The 23,602-nt window shown below is 49.2% G+C and overlaps 1 protein-coding gene across 1 annotated transcript in view; it reads right to left on the reverse strand.

The window, feature by feature from the left end:
* The window catches only part of BRPF3 (bromodomain and PHD finger containing 3), a 34,437-nt gene extending 14,657 nt beyond the window's left edge, over positions 1-19,780 (reverse strand). Inside the window, exons 1-8 of the mRNA XM_079934927.1 lie at positions 19,644-19,780; positions 15,161-16,637; positions 11,673-11,829; positions 9,190-9,321; positions 6,723-6,851; positions 6,117-6,429; positions 5,074-5,376; positions 2,740-3,249 (exon numbers count right to left, since the gene is read on the reverse strand). Of these exons, the coding sequence (XP_079791053.1) occupies positions 2,740-3,249; positions 5,074-5,376; positions 6,117-6,429; positions 6,723-6,851; positions 9,190-9,321; positions 11,673-11,829; positions 15,161-16,611 (2,995 nt within the window). The 5' untranslated portion in view covers positions 16,612-16,637; positions 19,644-19,780. The remainder of the gene's footprint in view (positions 1-2,739; positions 3,250-5,073; positions 5,377-6,116; positions 6,430-6,722; positions 6,852-9,189; positions 9,322-11,672; positions 11,830-15,160; positions 16,638-19,643) is intronic.
* Between the last annotated feature and the right edge of the window lie 3,822 nt (positions 19,781-23,602).

Genomic DNA, 23,602 nt, shown 5'->3' on the forward strand with positions numbered 1-23,602 from the left:
AAATGGGTCTTGGGTGGTGGAGAGAACCTGATAAAGGTTTGGGGGAAATGTTGGCTAGGGCAGTGAACAGACACTGCATTTACCGCCCCATCCTTCTGGGTTTACTTGAAGGAAAATAGCCTATAGCTCATTCCAGTTACTGTCATTTGACTACAATGGGAAATACCAAGACTTCCTCACTCCGGCTTGTTCACAAGTCCCTGGATCTGCTTCTAATTTCAAGCCTCAATTATCAGGGAGTTTCCTCTGCCTCTTGGGAAGCCCACCCACCTTGCCTCTTCAGATAAACACTCACACACCCTATCCATCACACAGCTGGCAATAGCTAGCTTCATTCTTTTGGGATGGTGTCAGGGGAGGCTGGAGCCGGATAAGGACTGTGTCAACCACACCCTGAGATATCTAGCAGAGCTAGTTAAAGTTGAGGATGGGGGGAACTTTTCAGCAGATCTAAGGCAGACCAGACCTTCCTGGGATGATGGGGAGTCAGATTCCCTGGGTTCTAGACTGGGCTCTGAAATATGGGTCCCTTTTCCTCTTTAAGCCTTGGCTTCTACTTTCGTGAAGTGAAGGTAATACCTTCTTACTTATGGAGGATGCTATTAAGTATGAATGAGAGAAGGTCTGTTTACAGCAGGGAGCCCTTCAGAGGCAAATGAAGACTGTCTGGTCATCCCAGGGACAAGACTCTCACCTGCCATCAAAGCTTCAACTCTCCTCTCTATCTACCCAATTCCCAACCACCATCCAGAATCCCACAAGTCTGACAGCTGAGCCAAGAGCTCTAAGTCACATATACCTTAGCCAGAAAACTGTGAGGCAAGTCACACCTGTAAGAGCAGGTGTCTGAGCCAACATATCTGGACCCTAACCTGGCTCTGCCTCTAACATCATGACCTCAATTTAAATCACCAAAGCCTACTGTGCCTCATCTATAAAGGATCAACACCTGCTTTTAAGAGAACCCACTAAAGTTGTGCAAAAATATTCCTGGGTACCAGGTAGCTGGGATGGTGGAGGAGAAACAGATTCTAGCCCCCAAGCGGTGGGCCCCCTCAGGTTGGATGAGCCTGATGTCTAGACCTATTTCCCAACAGCAGGATTTTTCATTTTTAGTGCTCAGTGCTGTTTGGCTGTGCCTGATATAACTGACAGGATGACAACAATAACTGCTACCAACTACTGCTATATACCAAGTGCTTTATATAGGCTACTTCCAATCCTTAGAGCCACACAAGGAAGGTGTCACTAGCCCCATATTAGAAATAAGGAATAGGCTCACAGAGGTTAATTCATACGCCCCAGGATACACAGCTAGTAAGAAGATGGGATTTGAATTCAAGTCTGCCTCAAGCTCTTGACTCTATATAAACACCCTACTGCCCTAATACAGGGAAGCTTGGACCAGACAGGAAAGGAAGGTACTGCTGGAAACAAAGTATTAGGTAGGAAGACAGAAAAGCAGAGAAAAGCATGTGCTGACCACACAGCCCAAAGCCACCATGTAACAGGACATGAGGAGCAAAAGCCAAGAGCAGGCCCCTCCCTGCCAAGTGAGCTGGCCTTCCATATCCCACCAAGACTAAACAACTGTCTGGTGATGGGGGCCCTGCATGTCCAGGTCCACCTTGCCCACAGCATTGGCTCCTGATGCCCCTCTTCGCTTTGGAGAGGGAAGCCCCTCTCCAAACTGTCCCTCACAGGGACTCTGACCTTGTTTCTACACACCTGGGCCTGAGCCCTTTGTTCCTTTCTAGTCTGTCCTCATCCCCTGGGCCAGCTTAGGCACTGTCTACTCATGAAGCCTTCCCAACTCCCCCAGTTCCTATTCCCTGAACCTCTAGCAGTGCTGTCACCTGACACATAACCACAGACTGTCCAGCACTGGGGTATCTCTACACCTCAGGACACCATCTAGTCTCCCCACTGGATGGTAATTTGGACCTGGGTCTGATTTACTGCTCCCCAGTGACCAGCTTGTGTTGGACATGCAGTAAGGACTCTTTAGTGACAAGCCCCTATTACTACCTCTGAGACCGCATCTCCTATGATCCCTTGGCTCACTCTGCTGTGGCCACATAGGTCCCCTCACTGTTCCTCAGACATGCAAGCATGTTTCCACCCCCATGGCCTGTGCACTTGCTAGTCCATCTTTTTGGAACATCTTTTCCCCAGATACCCAAAGAGCTCACACCCTCAGCTCCTTCAGATCTTTACTCAGAAAGCCTCCCCTGGCCACCCTCTTTAATATCACCTCAGCATCCCCTCTCCCCCCCTTCCCTGCAGGACTTTTCTCCACAGCTTCTAATATGCGATACAATTTATTTATTTGCTTTTAGTCTACCTCCCCTACAAGAGAGGAGACTTGTCTGTTTTATTTATTGATTTTTCCTCCTACACTTTAGTGCCTACAATAATGCCTGATATAAATATCTGATGAATAAATGAACTAAAATGAAAGTAGGAACCATTTTATCATATATAGCTTTATATGCTGCTCAGGGCCAAAGAGAGCCCCAGACACAAGCTGGCCCTCTCAAAACACTTGCTCAAAGCCTATTTCCCCAGGCCACTACTCATGTACCAGGCCCAACTGTGCACTACGGAGCCCTCAGTGCTACTACTGGCATCCACAGGGGCCATCCACAGGGGAGGCAGCTGACTGGGGAAGGTGCCGGCTGGCAAGGCAAAGCAGGAAAGCAGATGAGAAGTAGCGAGAGAAGTCACAGGCGAGGTCACCTGTCTCTTCCCCCTGCTGGGGGGACCTCTCCCCTTCGCTCTCACTACAGCTCCTGCTCCTCGGCCGCTTCCGGGAGTGCTGTTCATCCTCGATGCTGGTGGGAGACGCAGGAGAGCCCACTGCGCCATGGTCCTCGCCGTTCTCCAGGGCCCTGTCTGGGCTCCTCTGTAGTTTAACCCCGTTCTTGGCCTTCTTGAAGAGGACTGATGTGCGACGGCCCACGCCACTGAGTGGGGCACCTGCGGGGGATGTATCGGGGGTCATGAGGGACACTCTATTAATGCCATTGTCACTGAGCAGGCGTTGCAAGGGCTCACTCCCTAGCTGCAGAGGTGATTTTTCCAAAAGCTCATCTTCTTCCACTTTTCTTGGCTTTGGGAATCGGCTTGGAGGTTTGCTATCACTGATGGGTTTCAGAGTGGGGGGATCCGGAGGGGATTCTTGCTCAGACAAGGAAGGCGCAGGCCCAGTAGGCTCCAGGGTTGGTGGGGGAGGCATTTTGGAGTCATCTGTTAGAGAAAAAGAGAACCTGCTTGAACATTTTAGAAAAAGTCTGCCCCTACAAGCCAGATAATGACACTGATAACTAAGAACCAAGAGCATAGGCTATTAGAAGGTTTGAGACGTGTCTCAGGTCTAAGGTGAAGAGAAGGTAGGACTAAGTTGTGTCTACACTAGTAGTTCTAAACCCTGGCTATGTATTAGTTACTCAGTTTCTTAAAAATTCCAATGCTGAGGTCCCACCCCAGACAAAATGAAACCAAATAGTTAACGATGGATTTTTTTTTTTAAAGCTTACCAGGTGAGTTTGATGAAGTCAGGGTTATAAACCACTGCCCTACACCCAGAAAGCCCAAAGCCCCCTGCTTAATCAATAATTAAGTAAATCTCAGCCTCACAGATTAGGGGTCTACAACTCTCTTTAGACCCAGGTGTTTTCCCATCTGTCAATGTATTTTGTTTCATATCACAAGTGAAGCAAGAAGGACAAGCAGAAAGAAGCAGCTTACAGATATGAAAAAATGAAAGCAAGGAAGTTAAATCAGTGGTTCCTGAACTTGTCTATTCAACCTCCACCTTAAAAAATGACAGTTTCGGGGCTTCCCTGGTGGCGCAGTGGTTGAGAGTCCGCCTGTTGATGCAGGGGTTCGTGCCCTGGTCTGGGAAGATCCCACATGCCGCGGAGCGGCTGGGCCCGTGAGCCATGGCCGCTGAGCCTGCGCATCCAGAGCCTGTGCTCCGCAACAGGAGAGGCCACAGCAGTGAGAGGCCCGCGTACCACAAAAAAAAAAAAAGACACTCAAAACAGAGCTCAGATTTCCCTAATCTGAATTTCTGGGAGATGAAGCCTAGAAATTTTTTGAAACCTCTAGAAGCTGCTGCAGCCGGTCCACTGGGCATGACTCTGCACTGCCTTAGCCCAGGAGTGGGGATGGATACGAGTGGCATGCTGACTGCCACATGGGAAGCTGGGAAGGGTCACAATGGACACGAAGCCCTCTAATGATAAACCTGACCTCTCCGCCACATCCCCGCTCTCCCCCAACCTAAAATAAAATGGGCCATTCCCTGCAATTTGGCCCCTTTTCCCCTGGAGATAATTCCCAACCTTCTTGATTGTGTGGATGACAGGCCCTCCTGAGCTACAGGCTCAGATCCAAGGGCTGGTAACAGGGAGACAATTCTGTCCCCAAAGAAGCGGAGAGGATGGAAAGCAACTCAGGTAAGGCACCTGGATCTCTGAGAATCACTTCCCCCAGCTGTCTTTTGCAGTTCTGGGCTTTTCTGCTTGGGGTAGGCCTACTGTAGACTTGGCCAGCTGGGGTCAAAGCCATGAGCCCAGACCATCCTTAGGGTCTTTCTTTCTTTTCTGTTCCCCCACACCACAACCTAACCTGCTCTAAGAGCCTCTCTATATGATGGTATAAGTTGAACTAATATTTAACTGGTATGTGCAATATGGCCATACCAGGTGCAAAATATTGAAATACTTCTTTACAAGTTAGTAAACAGCTACTGGGCCCCAGCATCTGAAACTCCCTGAACCCACTCACAATCCAACAACTAAATATCTGCATCAGAGGCCCTCAGGAGCCCCCTCCAATATAAAAGCCAACATCTACTCTGACGGATGAATTTTGGTCTCTACGTATTGTTAAATATTTTGAGTATCATCCCTGGGTATGCATGAAAGTGTGACCCCTCCCAGGGCTTTTACTTGCCCATGAGGGTCACACCTAGAGTTGGGGAAGGATGTTCCCACTACGGGATTTCAGTTTAACCCTCCCTTACCCTGGCCCGCAGCCCCCGGCCTGCCCGTGACTGTCTCTCACCTCTGTCCCCATCGTCTTCTGGCTCCTCCTTCGGGGCCTGCTCCAGCACAGCCACATCCCCCCGGGGCCCTGCTGGCAGCTCCCCATTGGACACAGTCTTGTTTAGCAATGCCAGCTGCGGTGGTGGCGGCTGCGCCAGCTTCTGCCGAAGGGCATTGATCTCCCGGCGTAGCAGGCGGACACGGCGGGTCCGGGCCCCACTGGACCGCATGGCACTCACCAGGTCCAGTTTTTCCAGCAGCTCCTTCAGCTGCACCTCTGGGGACAAGTGGGCCCGGTTCTCTGGGATGAGGATGTTGTCCACTGCCAGGGAGAAGGGAGGACAGAAGAAGGGGCTGAAGGACCTGACCAGCCCAGGGCAAAGGGAAGGGCAGGGGCCAATTCCTTCGGATGCAAAATATTCTCCTGGAGTGCCTGGGCCAGTGGCTTCCAGCAGCGTCACTGTGGGGCCTTGGCCCTGGCAACACTGCTCCCAGGAGAGCAGCCACAGGGACAAGGTCAGAATCTGGGAAACACCTGCAGGAAGCAGTTCACAGTCACGATTATGGGCTCTGTGGAGCAGGCACGAGGCAGCTTGGCAATCCCCCGGCCTGAGTGACTGTTTGGCTGCTGCCATCGAGAAGCAGAGAGCAGGGGCAGGCAGAGTAGGGAATTACAGAGGCAACTCCATTTTTCTGATGCTCTACCTGCACTCTTCTGAATGAGCCAGACATACATCAGCACTGCGCTCCTGCTGCCCATGCTCCAACGCCACACAGAGGGAGTCCAGGAAAGAAAGACCCTTGGTGAATCTTTAGCTTTCAGACAGACAGCTAGTACCTTATTCCCCTTATCCTACTATTCAAGAAGTGCTCAGGGAATTAACTTTAACCCTCGGAACTATTCCAGCCACAAGCACATGTACCCCAGCCTGTGCCTATCCCCAGCTTTGCTCCTGGAGTCCACCCTATAGCCCCAAGGCCCATCCTGATCCCTGGCTCTCTGGGCTCTATCCCTGCGCCTCCTCCTGGCCCCTCTCCTCCCTGCCCGTCCAGGCTTCTCACCGTCTTCCCAGGAGAAGCGGTAAAAGTCCTCCAATTTGGGTGACTCGGGCAGGTGGGTGCCCCTCTCGGGGTCATAGCCGATGTTCTCTGCCTGCCGCCGGGCGTGCCGCAGGATGGCCCCTCCCAGGTCCCGCAGGCGGACAGCTGCTCGGTGGAAAATTGTGTCTTTAGCATTATACTTCATGCAGTTGGTAACTATAAGGTTAAAGTCCTCCTCAAACTCCTCCAAGGTGCCGTACAGGTGGGACTCCAGCTTCCGCCTCATAGTAGAAAAATCCATTGGCTTGGATATGAATTCCAGGTAATCTGGAACCTAAACATATAAAACCTGTACAATTACAACAACCATTTACTAGCCAAACAGGCGCACCCTTCAGCGGCACTCTTGCCACCCCATTTTCTGGCTTGGCCATGCCAGGCTCACTCACAGCCCCAGGGCTCTGGCCCACCTTGGCCTGCTGAGCCCTCACCGTGGGCAAGTCTACTAGCCTTGCCAGACACCCCCAGGTTTTGTACACCCTGTGGCCCAACCCCTTCCTAGCCTACTCAGACCCTATTTCCATTTCAGGCAGGGCTCACTGCTCAGGAAGTAGCGGGGGAACTTGCCTCACTCAGGTTGACAGGCTCGGCAAAGATGTGTGCGGGATCCTTCTCCTGCAGCAAGTCCAGTGTTGTCCTCAGCAGAACGTTGAACGGCATAAGCTCCAGCTCCATGGCGGCCTGCTGGACCTTGACCTGTGGGGGAGGTGGAGAGAAATCAGGACACCCCCCAAAGAGGCACCGAACTTTTGCTTGATAACTTGACTTTCACCAGTTGTGTAAGACAAATTTTCACAAGATATTAAGCTGACCACTATTTGAGGAGTTACCACTGAACTTTTAGCCTAGAAATAATCATACCAACAGCTGCCACTTTGTGAACATTTCCTATGCTTTCAGGCTATATCAAAACTTACAGTAATAATAGTTAATACCTTTATAGTCCTTACTAAGTGTCAAGTAATGTTCAAAATAGGTACAAATGAGGTATTTTACAAAGAGGAAACTGAGGCACGGAAGGACTAAGTAAGTGACTGGCCCAAGGTCACACAGCTAATAAGGGACAGATTGGGATTCACAGTGTGTGCTTTTGACTACTATGCCACACTGCCTTTCTACTTATATTACCTCAGTTAATCATCACAATAACCTCGAAGGAGAAACTGTAATTATCTCCATTTTACAAATATGGAATCTGAGGTTTGAAAAGAGTATGATGAGGAGTTACTAACCCAAGGTCACCTGGCTAGGAAAGAACAGAGACGGACTTATACCTAGGTATGACTTAGTCCAAGAGGCACACTGATGATATAAAATGTCCCTTGGGCCAGGATTCCCACCTAATTGGCCCTTGGACCACCTAGGTCGGCCTAGGGTGACCAAGGCCTCGAGGCTCACCCCCTTGGGTGGCAAGTAGCCTGACATATTTGCAGCAGTGTGCTATACAAATGTTATTTTCCATGTGTGCCCTAATGTAAAAAGGTTGGGAAGCCGTGTATTAGACTACAAGTTCCTGCCTCTTGGCTACATCAAAACAAATGCCTGCCTTCATCCCCTGCCTGCTTCCTTTTCCCTTACATTTCTCTGGACCAGAAATGGGAAGAGAAGCTCAGCTGTGGGGCCAGGCCTGGGACGGCACAGACAGTTTGAATCCATAGACAAGGTCCTGAGATGTCCTCCATGCCCACCTGTGCTAAGTATGGCAAGAGCTGCCCAGTCTCAGTGGTGGAAACTCGGGCTACAGGACCGTGAGAGAAGGGCTTGTGCTGGGGCTGAACAGTGAAGCAGAGTTCGGAGAAACAGAGAAAGAACATCTTTAACCCAGGCCTCTGAAGCATGAGAGTAACAGCTGCTATTCCTGGACCAGAGAGAACAGTTTTGGCATTCAATTAATAGTTTTTGCTCACTGTCATGTGCAGAGTGCTGCCGTAGACACTTCAGGGAGGCAAAGAGTATCAATAATGATGATGATGATAGCAGCTGACACTTCTATAGCCTTACTATGTGCCAGGCACTGTTCTAAGCTCTTTATATACACTAAGTTATCTAATCCTCACAACCTTATGAGATGGGTTCTATTATTATCCCCATTTTATAGTCAAGGAAACGCGAGGTATAAGGAGATTAAGCAACTTAATGTCATACAAGTAGTAAGTGGCAGAGCCAGGATATAAATGCAGGCTGTCTGAATAAAGATGCAGATGTAGAGAATGGACTTGAGGATGGGGAAGGGGGAAGGGTAAGCTGGGACGAAGTGAGAGAGTGGCATGTACTTCTATACACTACCAAATGGAAAATAGATAGCTAGTGGGAAGCAGCCGCATAGCACAGGGAGATCAGCTCGGTGCTTTTGACCACCTGGAGGGGTGGGATAGGGAGGGTGGGAAGGAGAAGCAAGAGGGAGGGGATATGGGGATATAGGTATATATATAGCTGATTCACTTCATTGTACAGCAGAAACTAACACAACATTGTAAGGCAATTATACTCCAATAAAGATGTTAAAAAAAAAAACAAAACACGCAAGCTGCCTGATGCCACAGCTCATATTCCTAATTCCTAGGCTACACTACCTACCTCAACATTCTCCATGCTCAGAGGCTTAGAATCTCTTTGAACAGAGGTTGGAAAATTTAAATGATTCAAGACTATAAGTGTTTAAAGGCCAAGTGAGAAACCCCAGAAGCTCCCAGGTCAAAGGTGATACCCATAAGAATGGCTTGAGAAGCTCTCCAAAACAGAAGGCCAGGCTCCGCCCACCCCCCACCCCCCATATCCTGAATGAGAAACTCCAGGGATGGGCCCAGGCATAGGATATTAAGCTTATGCCTGAGGCCACCAGGAGCTAAACTCCCTAAGTTCGAAGCCATCAGCAGCACCACACCCAACGCAGAGTAGGCAGGTCTTGGAGCCCACAGTGCTGGGCAGGAAGGTAAGAAAGCTGACACCAGGCAGGGGCTCCTGGGTCTCCTGAAGCCATACTGACAGTAGGAGAAAAAGATCTTGAACAAGAGCCCTGGGGGCTCCTCCTCACCTGCTCCCGCTTGAGCTTTTCTCTTTTCCGAATCAGCTCAATCAGCAGCCGTGCCCGCTCCAAGTCGTGCCGGAGCTTCTGCCAGTATTTCAGCTCTTCCTTCACTGCATTTGTCTTCTCGTCCTGCTCCCGCTGCAGGAGGGAAGGGAAAGGATAGAGGAACTGTGGGCCTCCTTCCTGCCCAAAGTCCTCTCCCTGCTCAAGCCTCTGGGGCCTCAGCAGGTAAGAGCCCCATCCCCTTCCTGGACCCATGGTCCCGGAGAGCCCTTCCACCCCCTCTACAACCCTTCCTCCAGTGCTTCCCCAGCCTTGTAACAATGTTTCTTCACTATAGCACAATAACCATTGCTGGGGTGAGAGCTGGGACTGCTTCTCCCTACCCCCAGGGACACCAGAGAGCAGCTGTGCATCCTCAGGGCTGGAAAGAATTTCAGAAGGAAACTAATAGACACCTCAGGGTAGAAAGAATTTCACCCTAGAGCTTCGACTTGGCTAGAAAACAAAGCGAAGTTTTTACTACGAGCTTGTGCTTACTGACTTGAACATACTTTAAAACACCACCACCACCACCAAAAACGTGATTCCTGCCCTAAAAGTGGTTACAGTGTAGTTGAGGGAAGAAAGAGGCCCAGGGTTTGATACGCAAGGGCACAGCAGCATAAAGACAACAAAAACTGATTGGATAAACTGAATATAAAATGCTAAGAGAACATAAAATAGAGAAGATCTCAGTGGACTGGGGTTAGGTCAGGGATTCCTGGGGCGAGCAATCTTACTAGGGTTTCACATGTAATGATGCATGTGGATGAAGAAAGCAGTAAGAAAGGCCTCTTTTGGAACCGAAGGGACCACAAAGCAGAAGTATGAAGGCAGAATTAGTGATTCTTTGCTTGTTGAGAAAAACGGGCTGGCCAGAGCAGAGAAACTGGAGAACCACAAAAGCCAAGGAAGACCCAGGATCCAGCTGGCAAGAAGCTTCAAATGGCAGGCAAAAAAGCCTGGACGTGGCCTGCCTGGCGAGGGGGAATTTATTCCGGAAAAGGAAATGACAGGATGGAAAATGGTTAAGTGTGTAAGACAGTACCAGCTGTAAAGCAAAGAAAGAATTAGAGGCTGGAGACCACCTAGAAAGCTACTACTGAAATTAAAGGGGCATGGATGAGCAGGGTAGCTGTGGAATGGAGATAAAGGGCCATATACTGATAAATCCCCCAAAACAGATCAGGGGATGATTAACTGCAGCTCCTTATGGAGGAAAGAGCCAAAAGTAACTCCAAGGTGGGCAACATCTGAGGTCAGGAGGAAGAAGCTTCCATAACAGTAATGGGGAAATACATTTACGGAGATGAAGGAAGATAATGAATTCAGTTTCCAATATCTGAGTTCAGGAAATAACATCTACAAGGACATCTATAGTTCGTCTGCCCCAGAGGGACTGAGGGCAGAAAAAAGGGAGGGGACAAGACAAGAAACCTGGAGCTACTGCTACACAGTTATTGACAACTATGAGTGTGGACAAGCTCTCCAAGCCAACAGGGAGGCAACAGAGCCCCTGGGAGTGTTACCATTAAGGGGTAAGAATTAGGATCAGCACAGGGTACAGTTAGTGGGGTAGAGGGGATGGGAAATGGTGTCACAGAGAAGCTGTAAGACAAAGTGATCGTGGTGTCAAATGCAGTCCAACAGTCTATAAGGTGAGAATCTGAGGAAAGACTTGCTGGGCTGGAAGGGGTCACTGATGTTCTAGAAGAAGCTACAGGGGAGCAAGCAGACCATTTCAAGGAGAGATTGGATATACACTTCCCCTTCAGGACTTCAGTTACAAAAGGCAAAAGTAAAATCAGACAGAACAGAGGGCACCAGAGTCATGGGAAGGCTTGCCTTGTCTCTGGAGTAATGGTGTGGGAATATTTCAAGGCAGAAGTAATGGAACAAGTGAAGAGGCAGAGAGAACTAAATATGTTTTTTAATCTCTCAGGAGGCCTCCACCATCTCGGAAAACACTAAACATGCAGCAACTCCAGTTGCTAATGTCTAAAAGATCACCCCAACTGGGCAGGCTGTGCGCTACAACCTAGATGGTTAGTGTATTTTTTATGGAACATTTTTAGGCAGATGGCAGTATAGTGTCTTAAGGAAAGTATGCCTTCCTAACTTATACAACATGGTCACCTGACCCTCACTCAGCCCACTTCTTCCTTTCTACCATATCTAAAGGGTTTTCCCCACGTAGAGGGAAAGCTGGGCTTGCTTTCCACTCTCCCCTAGAATTTGCTCCAAGCCAAGCCTCTCTCATCTAGAAGGGCTGCTGTCTGGTCTGAAGACCTCTACAGTCCTGGAGGTCACTCCTCGGATGGACCACCTAGAGAGGTGATGGCTATAGGCAAAGGCCCCGCAGAGGGCTCAGGGAGAGTTGCCCCAACCATCTCTCCTTCGTCACTCTCCACCTCCCTCCACTGCCCTCAAATAACTACTTCACCTACCTGCTCAGCATTCCTTTGGGACTGCAGGTGGGAGTGCAGGCGCCGTATGAGGGGGACACCATTCCGTGCCTGCCGCTTCAACAGCCAGTAGTTGTGAAGCCGCTGCATGAACTGGTTTTTCCTCTGAAAGGAGAGACCACTACAGATCTTGTTCAACCTTGAGTAGAGGCAGAGGGAAGTGAAAGACAGGGTCAGTGGGCAGCCCAGATTACAGCCTCCTATTCAGACCCCCTGGTTCATTTCTGAACCTTATAGAGGAAGACAGAATAAAGTAGCCAAAGCCTCACCTCAGAGAAAGCCTTGAAAAGGACAGCAAAGTTAAGCAGCTCAGATTCAGCATGGGATATTTCACTTGATTTTCCACCTCCTGCCTTGCAGTCCTGATTCTCCAAAAGAACCCTCCCCCAGGAACCCTGACCCTATAGTCCTGGACTCCTGAGACACAGGTCTGTGCCCCAACACCCCCACTCTTCTCTTGATAAAGGCAGCAAAAGAGAACAGGAACTTGCATAAGCTGTGGGCAAAGCGGTCACTGTTTCCTGCCCCCTGTAGTTAAGGGTCCCACCAGACCAGGGAGTAGTCCACAGCCAAGCTGGAAGGAAAATTAGTAGGAATATAGCAGGCTACTGCCTTCTGAACCCAAATACAACCCTTTGGAGTTGTCTGACCTCTGGTTTTTCATTAAAAATCTCAGTAGCCTAAAAATGTCTAATTTTGAACCAAATGAAAAAAAAATGGATCTAAAGATGTAAGAGGATGGAGAATCTGAAAAGTCAGCTGGCTAGACAAAGAAAGATAAGTACTGTATGATAACGTTTATATGTGGAATCTAAAAAAGACAACAGGGGAATTCCCTGGCGGTCCAGTGGTTAGGACTCGGTGCTTTCACTGCAAGGGCCCAGGTTCAACCCCTGGTCAGGGAACTAAGATCCCACAAGCCGTGTGGCGTGGCCAAAAAAATACAACAAGCTAGTGAATAAAACATAAAAGAAGCAGACTCATAGATATAGAGAACAAACGAGTGGTTACCAGTGTGTGGCAGGGGGGTGGGAGGCAATACAGGGCTGGGGGAGTGGGAGGTACAAACTATTGGGTGTAAGATAGGCTCAAGGATGTATTGTACAACACAGGGAATATAGTCAGTATTTTGTAATAACTGCAAATAGAAAGTAAGCTTTAAAAATTGTATGAAAATTAAAAAAAATTTTTTAAATTTAGCTGGCTAAACTGCGCCAAAAGAGAAGTCTGGAGGTCAGCGTTCAAGCCAAAAACACGTGGCGGGGGAGGAGTGGGAAGGGAATTAATGAGCTCCCACAGTCTCTACCATAATGCCCAAATTTCAACGTGGGTCACATTATTCCCATGTTACAAAAGATGGAAAGGCAGCTTAGGAACATTGTCAAAGTCACTAATGCAGCTAAAAAGATGGTGAAGCTGGGCAGGATTTGAACTCATGATCTCTCTGCTACAACATCTGTGTTCCGAAATTGGTTAAGCAAGGCCTCAGTGCTCCTGTGGCGTTTCCTCTGCTTCTTCTCTTCCTCTTACTCCACTGAAAGGAAGACAATTGTGGCTAAACAAGAAGGTGGAATCTAAGAAGGATGTTCATGTTGGGCTAGATATTGCTCACCCAGGCCTTGTGCCTTTCCATGGTCAGACATTCCTGCCCCAAAGCCAAGCTTACAAAATCAAGACCTAGGCCTTTCCCCAAAGGACAGATCCCCCACCAACACCCATGCCAAGCACACCTGCCCAGATGCAGGCAGCCCCCTCCCTCTACAACCTCTTGGCCATGGAGGGTCCCAACGGCATTTGTGCAGGTGGGGAAAAGAATAATAATAAAATAGCAGTAGCAGCAGCAGCCATCATTTATTGAGCACTTACTATTTGCCAGGCACTGTGCTTTACTTGTATTATCTCATCTATTTCTCCCAACAACCCTGTGAGGTAGTTTCACTTACAAATAAATAAACTAAGGCTGAAAGAAGTTAAGTGACTTGCCAAAGATCACACAGGTAGTTAGTGACAGAAGCAAGATTCAAACACAGGTCTGTCTGGTTCTTAGCCAGCATGCTGTGCTGGCCCCTGCAAGAGACCACCTACAAGAGCAGACCTGACAACCAAAAAGTCTAGCCCCAGGGCATAACCACCCTACAGATGGAGACTAAGCATGGACCTCACCTAAGGGAGGAGGGGAGCCTAGAACAGCTCTGTGACTAGAAGGCCCATTTCCAGTTGACTGAATCTAACTCCAGCCATGGCTCACAAGAGCCTCTCCCTCTGGATCTTGTCAGCTCTTGTGTCTTCCTTCCAGACCAACAAGTCTGGTTGCCTATTTCCCTCATACAACTCACTCCCCACTGCCCTCCAGTACTCTTTTCTCCCTATCCCTTACACCAAGAGAGACAGACAGCAGGAACAGAACCTAGAGGCATCACAAGCCCCAGCTTGTCCAGGGTCTGTCGCTTTACCCCGGTTCCTTCCAGCCCTTAGAACAGGACTTGGCATATAGTAAGTGCTCAATAAACATCTCATTGAATGAATAATGGAGTGAACAACTTTACCTCCCGTGGCCGCAGTTTCTTCATCTGGGGGTGTGGGAGAAGGTGCAAGGACTATGTTAGATGAATAATCTCCAAGATTCCTTCCTGCTCTAACACTGTAGTCTTTTTAGTGAACATCACCAATGAGATGGGCCTCCGCTGGAAAATCTTCCCTGTCTCTTGCTTGTCTGCCAAGCTCCCATCCCTCCAACAGTGCCAGCTATCTCTCTGATGGTTTAAAACATGCACAATGGTTTCTCTACAGACTCGGTGGGGGCCAAGGCGGCTTAGTTACACAGCAGAGCTGAGTGATCTTCTTTCCGCTAAATCTAAAAGCTTCTCAGGAGACATAACATATCTTCCCCACATGACCACCCCCTTACACAAAGTCCGCATCATTCCCAGGACAGAGCTTTCTGGACAGCAGGTACCTATACTGACCCCTTGAAACAGTGGTTCTCAACTGGAAGTAGTTCTAGCCCCATAAGGTTACTAGAAATATAAGTAGGGAGCATCTGAGGTTGTCACAAAGACCAGGCAATGAGGGAGGGGATGCAAATGGCACTGACAAAGACCAGGGATGCTAAACATCGAGAAATGTACGGGACAGCCTTAATAATGAATTACCTCCTGTCCAAAATGCCACTTGTGCCCTGTTGAAAAATATTACCTTAGACATCCTGTCACCTGGGTTTCTAAGCAACTTAAGTGTCTGTCTCACCTTGAATCAAAGGAAATACATTGCTTTGAAGGGCACAATCAAAACCACAAACCAGTCCAGGTGAGCCCAGGGTCTAAAGGAGAAGTCTAAATTTGAGAGCACAGAAGAGAAGAGGTATTCACCAACCTTGGGGAAGGAAGCCTGGCTCAGAAGCCTGGCTCAGGGCCAACACCAGCCCGAGAAGAAATCATGAGTCCCTAGGGAGCCCTCCTGGGCAGGCTCACCTGTAAGAGGGTATCTGTGGGACAGTGACCATGGGGACAGTGGAGGGTGTGTCTCGGCCCACTTCCTCTGGCTCCTTCTTGATCCTTTGCTTCAAAGTCATCTTGTTCTTCTTGGACACTCCCTTGAGGGGGCCACCTACCCCACCTTGGCCTTCATCTTCCTCCTCCTCTTCTACCTCTTCCTTCTCTTCTTCCTCCCCACAGCCTTCCTTCAGCCCTTCTTCGTCCCCAGCCTCACTGAGACTTCCTGGGGAGTCGCCCTTCCTCCTAGCAGTGGCGGCACCTGGCGGCGAGTGGGCTTCACAGTAGGCGGTCTTGCGCACTGTGAAGATGGTGCCATTGAGGCTGGTCTCACGCATAGGCTCAATCTTCATGAAGAGCCCAGCCCGCTGTGCACACGTCACATGGAAGGCCGTGTAGCAGTTCACCTTATGGCACTGGATGGCTGCACCCAGCCCCTTCTGCTTGCAGATATAGCAGGTTAGTTTCCAGCGGGCAGGTGGGATGTTGTCGATGCCCTCAATAGGCTCCAGGAACACGGTGTTAGCAAAGCAGACTTCAGGGATCCAGATGGCACACACCACGTGGGCCCAGTGCCCATCACTGGTCTGTTTGAAGGCGCCACCCTTGTTGGGGCAGAGGACGCAATCCACAGGCCGGGAGGGAGACTGTAGACAGCAGCGGCATAGCCACTGGCCCTCGGGGATGTAAGGGACGCCATAGCACTCCTGGTGTACAGCCAGGTTGCAGATGTCACAGAAGAGAATGACGTTGCTGTTGTGGCATTCGTCATCCAGGCATACACAGCAGAAAGCATCTTCATCAATGAGTGACTGTTGGGCCCCACTGCTTCGACTCTCCAAGTATGACTCCTTCTCAAGCCGATCCACCAGCAGCTCAAAGGTATCTGCCGACACCAAACTGTGCCCATCGACTCGCCGCTTCTCATTTACCATGTCCAGCCAGGCAAGGTCCTCCTCATCCATGTCGTATTCTACTTCTGCATCCAGGTCTTCAGGTGGCTTCTCAATGTAGCGGTAGTAGGCAGCAGGCAGCGGGGGTGCTTCTGGTTGACTGCCTGAGTCCACCATGCGGAAGCTGGGTTGTGGGAGGTGGAAGGAAGTGCCGGATGCATGCTTGGAGCAGGACTCCTTCTTCTTGCCCTTGGATGAGGGTTTTTTGGACTTGACAGGGAACTGAGGCTGCTCACTGTTTTCCTTGTTACTATTGCATTCGGTGATATCCTGGGCAGTCAACTCATCCTCTGTGATGATCTTGAGCGGGTCATAGATGCTAATACGATGCAGACGTCCATCAATGTCCACCTCGACGATCCGTTGGGCCTGGGCATATGTCAGGGTCTCCCGAGTGGGTGAGCACTTCAGACTATAGGGGGATGGGGAGCGCCGGCCCTCGGCATTCTGCCGTGACTTCCGGCGAGGCTTCCTCATGGCACCCGGGAACCAACGAGACAGGCCTAAAGAGGAGGCCAGGAGACTGTGAGCCAGACGTTCAGGCATGCATGCATTCATTTACCCTTCCATCTGATCAAGTGGCCACTGAGCAAACTGGCTATTCCCTCTGTCTGAACATCCTGCCCCTCAGGTATCCACATGGCTTGCTCTTTCACCTCCTCCAAGTCTTTCCATAAACAGTGTTTCTCAGTGAGACCTATGACCATTCTATCCAAAATTGCAAATCCCTTTCCCCCACCAGCAATCTTTCATCCTGCTTTATATTTCACTATAACACTCACCAATTTTTACTGTGCTATGTAATTTATATATTTATCATGTATATTTGTTTCCTTCCTCTAGAATGTAAGGCCCATGAAGGGAGGGATTTTTGCCTGTCTTGTTCACTGCTGTATCTCCAGCACCTGGAATGGTACCTGACTCCTAAGTAAGCATTCTGTAAGTGTTAGCTGAATGAAATGAGAAATCAAACACTCATGATCCCTGCCCTCAAGGAGCGCTGTCTGATTGAAGGGACAGAAAAGTAAACACAACAGATCACTACAGATCAATGCAACATGGGGAGAGAGCTAATGTTCTAATGGGGTATTTAAGGCTGTGGGACAGCTAACTATGGAAAAGGGGGTGGTGGTTAAGGCTTAGGAAAGGAGTAAACAAGAACAGCATCCACTTACAAGCTCTACACATGACCTGTGGCCCCATGGGGGATCAAAAATCCACAGGTCTAGAGCCCTCTCCCAACCCATCTTACCATGATCCATGATCAGAAACACTATCCCCGACCATGCCCAGGGGTGAAGGGGTAAGGCACGTGAAATGTCTATCGCATGTGGTCTAAGGACTTCAAACTACAATGTGCAGGGTATTCTCTGCAAAAGGCAGCATTCGGGATGCATTGGCTAGTACATCTCTAAGCAGAAACCCTGGAAGCTCTGGGTGTGGCCCCAAGTGGCCTATTTGGTACCCTCACTGGACCTAAGGCCAAGGTAACTGGGGCAATATCTGGGGTAAACTCTCAATGCATCTGTTACTTCAAAAGCCCCTCTCTCCCAAAATACATCCAGTCCACCCTTGTGCAACAAAGAGAAAGCTCTAAATTTTTCCCATTGTTCACTGGGATGGAGGGAATTATGACAAGCTCACAAGGAGCTGTGGTCACAGTTACTGAGGCCATCAATACTAAGAAAGACCTCTGGGGATATGGTGCCCTGAGGTGCGGGCAGAGGCTTGGAAGGGTATGAACAGGGAGACGATTTCAAGGAGAAAAACAGAATTTGTTACCTTGCTTGCAGGATCTACCATCTTTATAAAGTGGAGATGGTGATGATAATGTAGCACACTTTCACAAACTACAAAGCCCTTTTACTTTTAATATTTTTCACAACTACCTTGGAAGGGAGAATAGATATCCTCATCTCCATTTTACAGATGAAGACACAGAAGCTCAGAAAGGTGTCACTCCCCCTAAAGCTGGTAAGTGACAGAGTTACAATTCAAACCCAGATCTTCTGATCTGCTCAAGCCATCTCACTAGGACATAAGAACACCACAGAGATGCCACGGTCTGGTACAAAAAGAGGCTCTGAGGCAATCCAGGTACTAATCTTGGCCCTGTGTGACCCAGAGAAAGTCACTGAAACGTTCTGTGCCCGCACACTCCATCAGTAAAATGAAATTAATAAAATTTATTTCTTAAGGGTTGCTATTTGGTAGTAAGGTATTCTTAACATCCTTATTTTAAAAGCCTTCCAATCCCAAAGTCTGACTGAAAGAAACAAACAAAAAACAACTTGGCTGAGGCACAGTGCCAGGCAGGCACAAACCCTATTTGGAACCAAAGGAAAGAGAATCATTTGCAGAAATTCTGTCCAGGTTCCAGAGACCCTTGGCCACTACATGCCTGACAAATGCCAACTCCCTGGGGGCGGCCCGGGCCAACAGACCCGCTTTATTATCCCCACCCTGTCAAGGGCATGCAGACCCTTGCAGAGGTGTGAAAATCTATCTCAATAGTAACTTGAAATGCTTCAGAAAGGGGATGTAGCTCCTCCTTTGTCAAAGCCACGATATATTCCTCCTCCCTACCCACTACCTCCTAGAGTATCTCTCAATCAAGCAGCAAGTATCTACAGAGGCCTCTGTTGTCCTACCCAAGCCTCTAGACACTGGGGGGCCAACTCCAGAGGGGGAAGGGCTGCTGCTGAGGAAAAACGAAATGAGTTTCGCCCTCAAGGAGCTTACAGTCTAGTTTTTTGGCGGGAGTTTCTCATCCCACACAGCCCTTCCCACATACACAGCTCCAAATAACTCCAACACCCCCAGAGGTCTACCCGGCATCCCCTGAGCCCCCACTCGCCCACCCCACCCAGGTCCGCGAAGAATAAGGAGTTTCTGCAATTAAACTGTTTCCCCTGCACCCCACACGAGATACTCATGAGACAAATAAGGACCCCAGCCAAGACTCCCGCCCCTTTAAAGGGGCACCTCTTCCAGAAGAATCCTGACCCTTCGGAGAGGAAAGGAGGGAAATAACATCTCCTCACCAGAGGGGAGGGAGCGAGCGTGCCTGAGACAGACGCGAAGTCCGACCCTCAGACAGAGAAAGCTAGCGCCTGCGAACAAGCGGGTCACAGAGGCAAGCGCCCATTGGCCGCCTCACCTGCCCGTCTGGAGGAACCGGGGGCCAAGGGACGCTCAGGGGGTGGAACTCTCCTCTGACCTGACCAATTGGAGAGCGTGGCGGGGGCGGGGCTCGGCGGCTCGGCTTCCAGGGCCAGGGGGGAAACAAGATGGCGGCTGCGGGAGGGGGTCCTCGCTTTTCAGCTCCCCCCCTCACCCGCCTTTTCCTTCTCCGCTGCCACCCTGGCTCCAGGAAAGAGCTTTCGCGCCGCCCCCGCCCCGCTCGGGAAGCCCCTCGCTTCCCTCCCCCATCCCGTGCAGTCCCTGGTCCCCGTAGGCCCCGCTGCTCCCGCCCCCGTTCCGTCCGGCCCCGCTGCCGCCCCCATTACCTCAGCAGCCGGCCCGTCCCCACCGTTCGGGGCTCCTGGGCGCGGGCGGGCCGGCCGCCTAGCAGGTCGGCGCGGCCCGGGGAGCGGAGCGTGGCCTCCTCCCGCGCTGACCTCCGTGGCCACCGCCGTGCCCCCTCCCGGCCCGCGCTGGGGCCCCGGCCCGGCCGCCGCCGCTCCCGGGGGAGGAGGGGGAATGGAACCGCCGCCGCCGCCGCCGCTGCCGCCACGGAGCCCGGCCGAGGGGAGGGAGGGATCAGCCCCCAGGCAGGATCCGCCCCTCCGGCCTCCCCCCCTCCCCCCGCCACCTCCACCCCTTCCCTCGCTCCCTCTCTGGCTCCGCGGGCTCTCCCGCTGAACAGGAGCGAGAGCGCGAAAGAGAGGGGAAACAAGAAAAAAATCCCCCCGCCCGTGCCCGGCGCGGCGGCGGCCGGGGCGGCGCGGAGAGGAGCGCGGAGCCGCTGCCGCCACAGGGCACCGTCCCCTGCTCGGCCTCACGGTGGCGGTGCGGACACGGCAGGGGCGCGGAGCAAAGGCGGGATCTGCGCTCGCCGCGGCCCCGGCTCACGCCGACCTGCCTCGCCACGGGGAGAGTCCGACTAGAGAGCTGGGGGGCGTTATGGTCCAGCTGGGAAAGACGGGGTCCATAACTCCTTAGAGTGGTTATTTATCCCCTCCCCCAGCTCTGCGGGGGAGGTGGCTAAGGTTTGGAGCAACAACCCCCCTCCCTGAGCTAGAAGGTCCTTCCAAAGGCTAAGTCAAGAGCAGTCATTGAAGACAAAACCGTTCTGTAGTTTCTTGGGGTGCAGGTGCCTGCAGTACTCCCAGAAAGTCGCCCCCTTCCCCCCGTGCTCCAGTCCGGAGGACAAAGGTCTATCGATGTCCATACTCTTCCCCAGTGAGGACAGCCGGGGAAGACCTGCCTCTGTTGTGTAAAGGTGAGCCTCATTCCCCACGAGACATCTTTCTTAAGAAACAGACTTGACTTTTCGTTGTGTGCCATCCTCTCCCTTCTGTGTTTAAAAAGAGTAAACATAAAAGAGTAAACATAAAAGTTTGACGGTCTACTTAAGGACGTCTGGTAACTCGCTTGTCACCATAGACATGGGAAACACTGTCTCCTTAAACCTTATTTGGCTAGGAGTTGGTTAATTTAATGCAAAAGCCGCTTTATAATAGATGTTTGACAAATGGCAACTTCAGACTTTCAGATATAATCAGCCTGGCTTTTGCTTTGGTAAATAAATTTAAGAAGAGAAAAGGGCTCCTTTGTCACCCCTCTTTTGCCTATAAATTGGAAAGCTTACCTCATATGACTGAAGTCTTAAGCACCAGTATTTAACGATGTTTATAAAGGATGTATGGATAGACTGCCTTTAAATGTGAACATGAATGACATGTTTTGAAAGCGTTTCCTCTCCCCGCGCTGGTGGTGTAGCTTGGTAAGACTCACAATTTCTTGCTTGGTTCTGATCATTAATGACAGAGATTGTAGAGTCAGAGGATGAAGGATAAAGGCTTAGGATCCAAGTCTTCCAAATGCTTAAACTTAACGAACTGCTACTTTTGAAGTATAGATGTTCATTATCCTAAGGAATTTAAACATATTGTGTTTTGGATTTGAAAGTTTGATAAAAGTAAGGAAGCTAATTTGTATGACAAAGATGTTTTCCTGATTACATGGTAGCACTTCTGGCAAAATGATAGCAAAAATACTTCATTAACCAATTTTTTTTTTAAGAGAAAAGGACTGGCTTGTGAAGCTAAGCAAGGACAGGGCATTGTTTTGAAAGCTGTGAAGGTGAAATAGTATGAATTAACGTCAAAAGGCTAGGGAGAGTAATCATTTGGAGGGAAGGTGTAGAAGAAAAGATGATTAATTGTGGAAGGGAAAGCCCCAGAGGCAAGAGAATATTACAATTACTTTTAGTTAAAGAAAAAAAAAAAAGGAAGACTAACAGAAACAAGAACACTGAATTTCAGTTCTTGTTCTTTAAAATGTGAAATATAACCATTTCTACATATAACTAGTAACTTATTTCTTGAGGGATGTTCTCAAAATTTATTTAGTACAATTCCCATTTGTGTGATTGGGAGCTTTTTCCACTAAAGTTAAAGAATAAATACTTTGAGGAAAGGTATTGGTTTCCATTTGTAACAGTAAGTAAAATAATTATTTAAATGCTGTTGAAAATGCATTGTTAACCTGATACATATGATTTCCAGGTTTTTCTATTCAAAGCTTTCATAGAAGACCTTATTCAGCCTAAATGTTTTTCTTCCATTTTCAACTTCCACTTTCTTAATGGTAACTTTACAGTTGTCCTCGCTTCTATTTTTGATATTTGGAATTGGTTTCTGTTTGTATAACTGCACACATAGCCAGTTCACTATGATGTAATCTTAAATGTAACATGGGACAATTATGTCATTAAAAACAAATTTGAGGGCTTCCCTGGTGGTGCAGTGGTTGAGAATCTGCCTACCAATGCAGGGGACACACGTTCAAGCCCTGGTCCAGGAAGATCCCACATGCCGCGGAGCAGCTAAGCTCGTGCACCACAACTACTGAGCATGCGCTCCAGAGCCCACGAGCCACAACTACTGAGCCCACGTGCTACAACTGCTGAAGCCTGTGCGCCTAGAGCCCGTACTCTGCCACAAGAGAAGCCACCGCAACGAGAAGCTCATGCACCACAACAGAGTAGCCCCAGCTCGTCACAACTAGGGAAGGCCCATGCGCCACAACTAGGGAAGGCTCGTGCGCCACAACTAGGGAAGGCTCGTGCACAGCAACGAAGACCCAATGCAGCCAAAAGTAAATAAATGTATTTATTTTTTAAAAAACAAATTTGGAACATGTATCAAAAATCCCAGAGGCACTAAATTTAATTCTCTTTAATCTTTAGCTATTTTAAATAGTTTAAATTCACCAGCCCTTGGCCTTTCCATTAAACCATACAGCAATTCAGTTCAACAGACAGAGGCACAGACCTTTGATTCCCAATAGTAGTTTTTAAAATCCTCCATTTCTAAGTAGACACTAACTTAATTTGGAGTAGGAGACTATTTTACTACTTAAACCCAGAAAAGGAAACATGAGTACAAAAAGTTTCCCCCTCAATTTTTTTTTCAGCATCTCAGGATATCTTTGTCAACAATTTACTGTTATCATTAGTTTACCAAAGCAAGAAACCTCTGAAGGGTCAGATGCAATACCCACTGGATTAATAAAAATATGTGTAATGAAAAGGAAATAGACTTCGAGTAATTGTTGAATTTTTTTTTTTTTTCCCCTGCTGTACGCAGGCCTCTCACTGCTGTGGTCTCTCCTGTTGCAGAGCACAGGCTCCGGACATGCAGGCTCAGCAGCCATGGCTCACGGGCCCAGCCGCTCGGTGGCATGTGGGATCTTCCCGGACCCCGGGGCACGAACCCATGTCCCCTGCATCGGCAGGCAGACTCTCAACCGCTGAGCCACCAGGGAAGCCCTGTTGAATTATTTTTAGTAGACTATTCCTTCCTTAGACTTTGGATAAAAGAATTCTAAACCATACATAGGAAGAATATGGGAGTTTGAAATCATTGTGATATTTTTATGCTGTAATGAAAATGCTGTAAGAATATAGTTTACTTAGAAAAAGGAAGAAATTTATGCTAACAACAGGCTTTAAATCGAATACCACACCCTCTAAATTTAATTGCATTCATTTATTCCTGTAACACATTTATCGAACATCTGTGTGTCCAACACTGTTCAAGTTGCTTTGGAAAATAATGACAAAATCTCAACGTAGGGCACAGTGATCATATGTAAATGTAGAATATATTTTTCTTTGCCTTGAGTAGTGTACAATCAAGAAGCAAGCTAGAAATAACTAGAAAATACATGTAGGAGAAATCAGATAAGGCAGTAAACAGTGTAGAGCCACCGCTATTCAAATGGAGGATAGGAGACTTCT

The sequence above is a fragment of the Stenella coeruleoalba genome (assembly GCF_951394435.1).
Source record: "Stenella coeruleoalba genome assembly, chromosome: 10".
Lineage (NCBI taxonomy): Eukaryota > Metazoa > Chordata > Mammalia > Artiodactyla > Delphinidae > Stenella > Stenella coeruleoalba.